Consider the following 5,425-nt stretch of genomic DNA (forward strand, 5'->3'; position numbering starts at 1 on the left):
TATAAAGAGAGAGAGAGAGAATACAAGCAATTTGCACATTACACGACCCAATTTCATTTGTAAGATTAATAACTTTGAAGAAGTTAGGAACATGACAACATGAATTTTATTCCTACTGTATGCTTCATTCTTACACATTTAGGATTCATGCAATAAAAAAACTTAAAGAAGAATGGTTCCTGTTTGGCTGACTTGCTCTTAACACACTAAAGACAAGTTTCAGTACAGTGTAATCAACCCAATGGTTCACAAAAACACTTATGCAAATAGTTCAAAACACTAAATATTTAGGTAGACAAGAGACAAATATATCTCTGGATAGAATGTTAAGAGTAATTGCCAGTTAACTTTTTATGTGGCTAACATCTATTTTCAAACAAGCTAAATTAAAACAGAGTTAACTATTTTGTCTAAAATATGGCAAAAGACCTGAAATCAACTGTAAATTCAGTAACTCAAGAACCACTATCTGTGAAATAAACATTAAAATCTCATCTCCAAGGCCACTGCAACCTCAAACTATATATACATATAAAGAAAATCTGTGGCATCTCTCCTTCGTTTGCCAGTCTCTAGTTTTCTTTTTCTTCTTTTTTAAATAATTGAACTATTTTTACTTTAACTTAGTTAACTTTGGGTTGAAAATACAAGAAATATACATCTAGATGTTCCTTTTTAATACTAATCTTTTTAAAAAAAGAAAAGAAAAGAAAACTAAACTTCACATTCTATGTTTTAGCATATTCTTAAATATGAACACTAAAATCAAACAATGTCAAAGTAGAATAGAAAAATAAAACAGATTTCAACATCAGTGTTCAGGAATTGTAAGTGTAAAGCAACACACACTGTTGTCACTAGTCACTCTCTTAGTAACAATCTAGTTAATATAAAGATGGTGAATTACCCAAGTAATACATCATTTCTCATGTAACTGAGACAGAGATAATGCCTGACACTTTCTGATGAGAGGTATCCATCAACATGTGATTAGCTCTAGTAATAAAATAAGAGCAATATCAATTTCCTTTGAGAAGATTTCTGCTTGCACTACAAGTTAATGAAACATACATCAACTGTTCATGGAGGTGAATTGTACTTCTTTATAATACTTATTAGGTTGACTAAAACTTAAGATAATTGACCTTTTAGAAAGAAAGGCCCAAATAAGGCAGAAGGAAAACCTTATTTTGCAGGTATTCGATATATGACTGGAGATCAAATGAAACAGAATTGCTTGAAAGAGATGAACAAGAATTTTAACACCTCAAGAATTTTGTAAAATACAACAAAAGACAACCAGCCAATCTTTATCTCTGAGACTATTACTTCAGTGTCAAAACTGATCAACATTAAGGCAATTTTTACCTAAGTTTCATTTAATGATGACTGAGAGAATTTAAATAGAACCTTAGCAAAAGACAAATGGGAAAATCAATGCCAAACTGTCAGGTGAAAGATTTCAATAACTGATGTATCTAAGATTTAAATGCTTTCAATCCTTTCCAAGGAAAATATTAAATAGATCTTTCTCCAGATATGATTTGAAGTGCTTTATCACTCGAGTAATTCTTTCCCAGCCAGATCTAACAAAGAACAGAAAACTTCCAAAGTCATGCGTAAAACATTAACAACAAACATGAACCAACAAAAATCCAGAAATAATAGAGTGGAGGAAAGAGAGAGGAGGAAAGAGAAAGAAAGAGAAATTGGATAACAAAAATATTACAACATTTTAAAAATTCATATTTAGAATGAAAACAGAAAAACAACCAGTGTGAAAGCAAAGGAGCTGAAGGGACAGATAACCAAAACAGGGCTCTAGAATGGTAGGGATATAAATAAGAATATAAAAGGAATGTGTGAAAAAATTGTGAAAATACCTCTTCTTCGTCCGTAAGCACGTGCTGCAGTAAGCCAAGTAGAAATTGTAAAACTTTAGTGATTTAACACTGCACATATGAACACATACACAAAAACCACACTATATGTATGTGCATGTGTGTAATTAACAGGTGGAAAAACAAAGAATATGTAAAAATTGTAGACTATATACATGAAATTAAAACATTAGAAGAGTCACCACTTTCCTTTCCCAATGCAAAAAGAAAAAAAAAATGTTGTGCATGTCTTCCTGTATACTCTGCATATGGTGCACATTAAGCTTAAGAAATGGCAAATTAATAAACACTGAAGAAATCTTAAGATTCCCACCTGTTAACATCAATCTTCAAGAATCCTCTAGTTTCTAGACCTGCTTTGAAAGCAGATCAGCCAAAACCTGCATGCGTTATAAACTTAAAAACTAACTAATGAAAAGAAAGTAATCAGTTGTATGATTTGAAACTATTTCTCTGCAATTACTAGGGAATGTTAAGAAATGTTATAAAAATCACTTTAATACTTTTTAATGTCATCTAACTTCAAAGATATTTAAATTCTGTCAACATCATGGCATAGCCATGACGAAAAGAAGTTTGAATCATAACCATGTAGTTCTGAATTTGGTCCCATGGTGTGGCACCTTGTAAGTAGGATTAGGCAAACAGAAACTGTATGCAACCTCTTGCAGGTATATAGGTTTAGCTGTGTGTGTGTCTGGTGTCTTGAGTTGCATTCCTCAACCATTCAATAAAAAAAATAATCACTAAAATAAGTACCAGACTAAAATAATTACTGAAGTCAATATGATAAACTTAAACCCTTGAGCATGGCAGAAGAGCATGACCCCAGTGCAATACCTAAAACTAGTAAAAGAATAAAAATCCAACGTATGCACTGTTTTTCAATGTTCATTAATCACTAAATAAAACTATTCAGTTTTGTGAATATTTAAATGACACATATCACACACTGCTGCGTATGCATCAATTCAAACAGACTCGAAAAAGAGCTGCTCCTTGAATAAACTTAAATACATAAGGGAAGGAAGTGAAGTAGTAAAAATGAAAAGTATAAGATTCTCTCCAAATTTTTCTTATCTTTTGTGCTTGTATAGTCATGCTGAAGTATAAACAAAAAAAAATTCTATCTAAATAACAGATTCTATATAAAAAGAAAAAAGAAAAGGAAGATGTTAGTGGTATTATAAAGCAACTAGAGAATTGATACACAAATACAACTGGAAAAAGTTTTGGTAACAGTTTCAAATTGGGAAAAAAAATCTATCATTATCTCAAACTGAAGATGATGAAACCAAGGAGAAAATAACTCTTTTTGCAATCAATGACTAGATAAATAGGGAAAATAATTAAGATAATAAATAATCAATAAAACCAGTGTTTTCAAAAGTACTAAGACTGAGCAAAGCAGGTTTGCATAGACAATGTTATACTAACAAAGTCTAACATGACTGAAGTGTATCAATGCTGCCCCATCAGGAATAATCACTGAGATGCTCAAAATATCTGGCAAAGTAGGATCCAAGAGACTCATCCAAATAGTTAATCAAGTAATACAGCAAGGTGTCATGCCCAATGATGTAGTAGTATCAATGACACTGCTACACAATGATGGTGCTGTATCATTATAAACTGCTACAACGAAATGCTTTACAGCAAGGAAATTATAGAGGTATCAAGTTGTTAGACCTACATATGAAGGTCTTGAAGAGAGACATTGCACAGTTGATTAAAGATAGAATTAGCTCAGATGAAATACAAAAGTATTTTTCTTAGAGTAAACCACTTTACCAAGAATTTAGACTAGAAGAGTGTTTTTGATAGGGTACAAAACTCAGCTATGTACATATATGCAGTTAGTATCACAGGAATCAACAATGAATTCCTGCCTTCACACTAAATTCAATGAAATAATTCCAGAGATGGGAGCAAAACCTAGAATTAAGAGGACTCAAAAAATTTAGCAAAGACTAAGATGTAAGTAGAAAGAAGACAGGGTCCCGATATAAAAACAACAACAAGGAAAAAAAAAACAATTAAAAACGCAACTAGCCTTGCTTGATATGCTTTACCCAGTGTAAGATATGGACACATAAAAGGTGTAGTGGAATCAGGCAGGCTAAGAATGAAAGGCAGCTTTGTATGTAGTAGATGCACAGAAGCAATATGTTTGAAGAGTGTAATGATTATAGACTCTAATATGCCCAGTGGTTCACTAAAGTAGTTGAGACTTTCTGCTACTACAGTGACAGAATTAGAGAGTCAATGGGTGTTCAGAATGTATAGCATGAGTGCTGAGCACTCAAAGTAAATTGAACCAGTGGAAGAGGGAGACCAAGGAAGACTCAGGACAACATGGTGTAAACTGATCTGAAGATGCTGCATATCTTATAGAAAATGATAAAGGACTGTACTGATTGGCAATAGACAGTGATCAAGAAAACCTGACTATCTATGGCAAAACATACCCTGGCATGAAGGTAGTATTTAGAGATGAGATATTTTTGTACCTTAATAAAACCAGAATCTGTTTTCCCCTCACTTTACACTTCTCCCCCACCTCTCTTTTACCTACTACTTACTCTTGTCACCCACAGCACACATTCTCTCATATACCCACCACCTGTCTTCACTTCATCCTCATCAGTTTGATTTCTTTGTTCTTCACAAGCATATGTAAAAGAATCTGCATCCAACCATCCTGATTCCTCCATTCAATACACTATAATTTCACCCTTTTTGTACTATCAGTCATCAGTCACTCTCCTCTAGGCCAAATCTGCTGCCACCCATCACCTGTTCTTACCTTTATCTCACCATCCACCCTTACCTTTGTCTACTTCTGTTATTGCCAATCACTCCCTTCTTGACTAAACCTCAAAGAAACCTACTGCTTACATCATATTCCTGTTCCTCCCAGCTATGCTTTCTAGCCCAACAAATGCTATTGCTCTCTCTCTCTCTCTCTCTCTCTTCCCCCAATGTCCTCTTTGACCATCTGAGTTTTTAAGTACTCTCTACACTTATACTCTTGTTCCTTCAACTCATTTCATGAGGTCTCAAGGATTATTTGACCTCGCTAGTGTTAGTGCCATCAGAAAATGCACCCATTATACTCAGTAAAGTGGTTGATGATAGAAAGGGCATCCAAGTTGTGCTAAAACAAAGTTAATTGATACATACAAGCATCAGACTAGGGGAGAAGGACTTCTATAACAGATGACTAATACTGTGCCAATTCATGTAATACATACCAGTATGGAAAGTGGTCATAAAGTGATAATGTGATATGTTAATATATATATATATATATATATATTAATAGTAATGGTAAGACAACAAAAGAATGAATGAGACCTTGATATTATGTAAATAGAGGAATTTTTCTGTAATATAATATCTGACAATTATTCGGTTGCCATAATAAGACTCTGAGTTTTGGATGTTGGTGCAGAAAACTGCTCCGGCATCTCATCAGTTATCGAGGCAATCAGAAAATGCCTTTTCTGATTGCCTCGATAACT

The 5,425-nt window shown here is 33.4% G+C and overlaps 1 protein-coding gene across 2 annotated transcripts in view; it reads right to left on the bottom strand.

Moving 5' to 3' along the window:
• The window catches only part of LOC106877235 (cytoplasmic polyadenylation element-binding protein 3), an 80,410-nt gene that overhangs the window by 24,452 nt on the left and 50,533 nt on the right, over positions 1-5,425 (bottom strand). The window contains exon 5 of one of the 2 annotated variants that reach the window (XM_052972746.1): positions 1,884-1,907. The exons of the other annotated variant lie outside the window; for it this stretch is intronic. Coding sequence (XP_052828706.1) covers positions 1,884-1,907 — 24 coding nt within the window. The remainder of the gene's footprint in view (positions 1-1,883; positions 1,908-5,425) is intronic. 2 annotated transcript variants of the gene reach the window in all.

The sequence above is a fragment of the Octopus bimaculoides genome, chromosome 14, assembly GCF_001194135.2.
Source record: "Octopus bimaculoides isolate UCB-OBI-ISO-001 chromosome 14, ASM119413v2, whole genome shotgun sequence".
In the NCBI taxonomy this organism is placed as follows: Eukaryota; Metazoa; Mollusca; class Cephalopoda; order Octopoda; family Octopodidae; genus Octopus; species Octopus bimaculoides.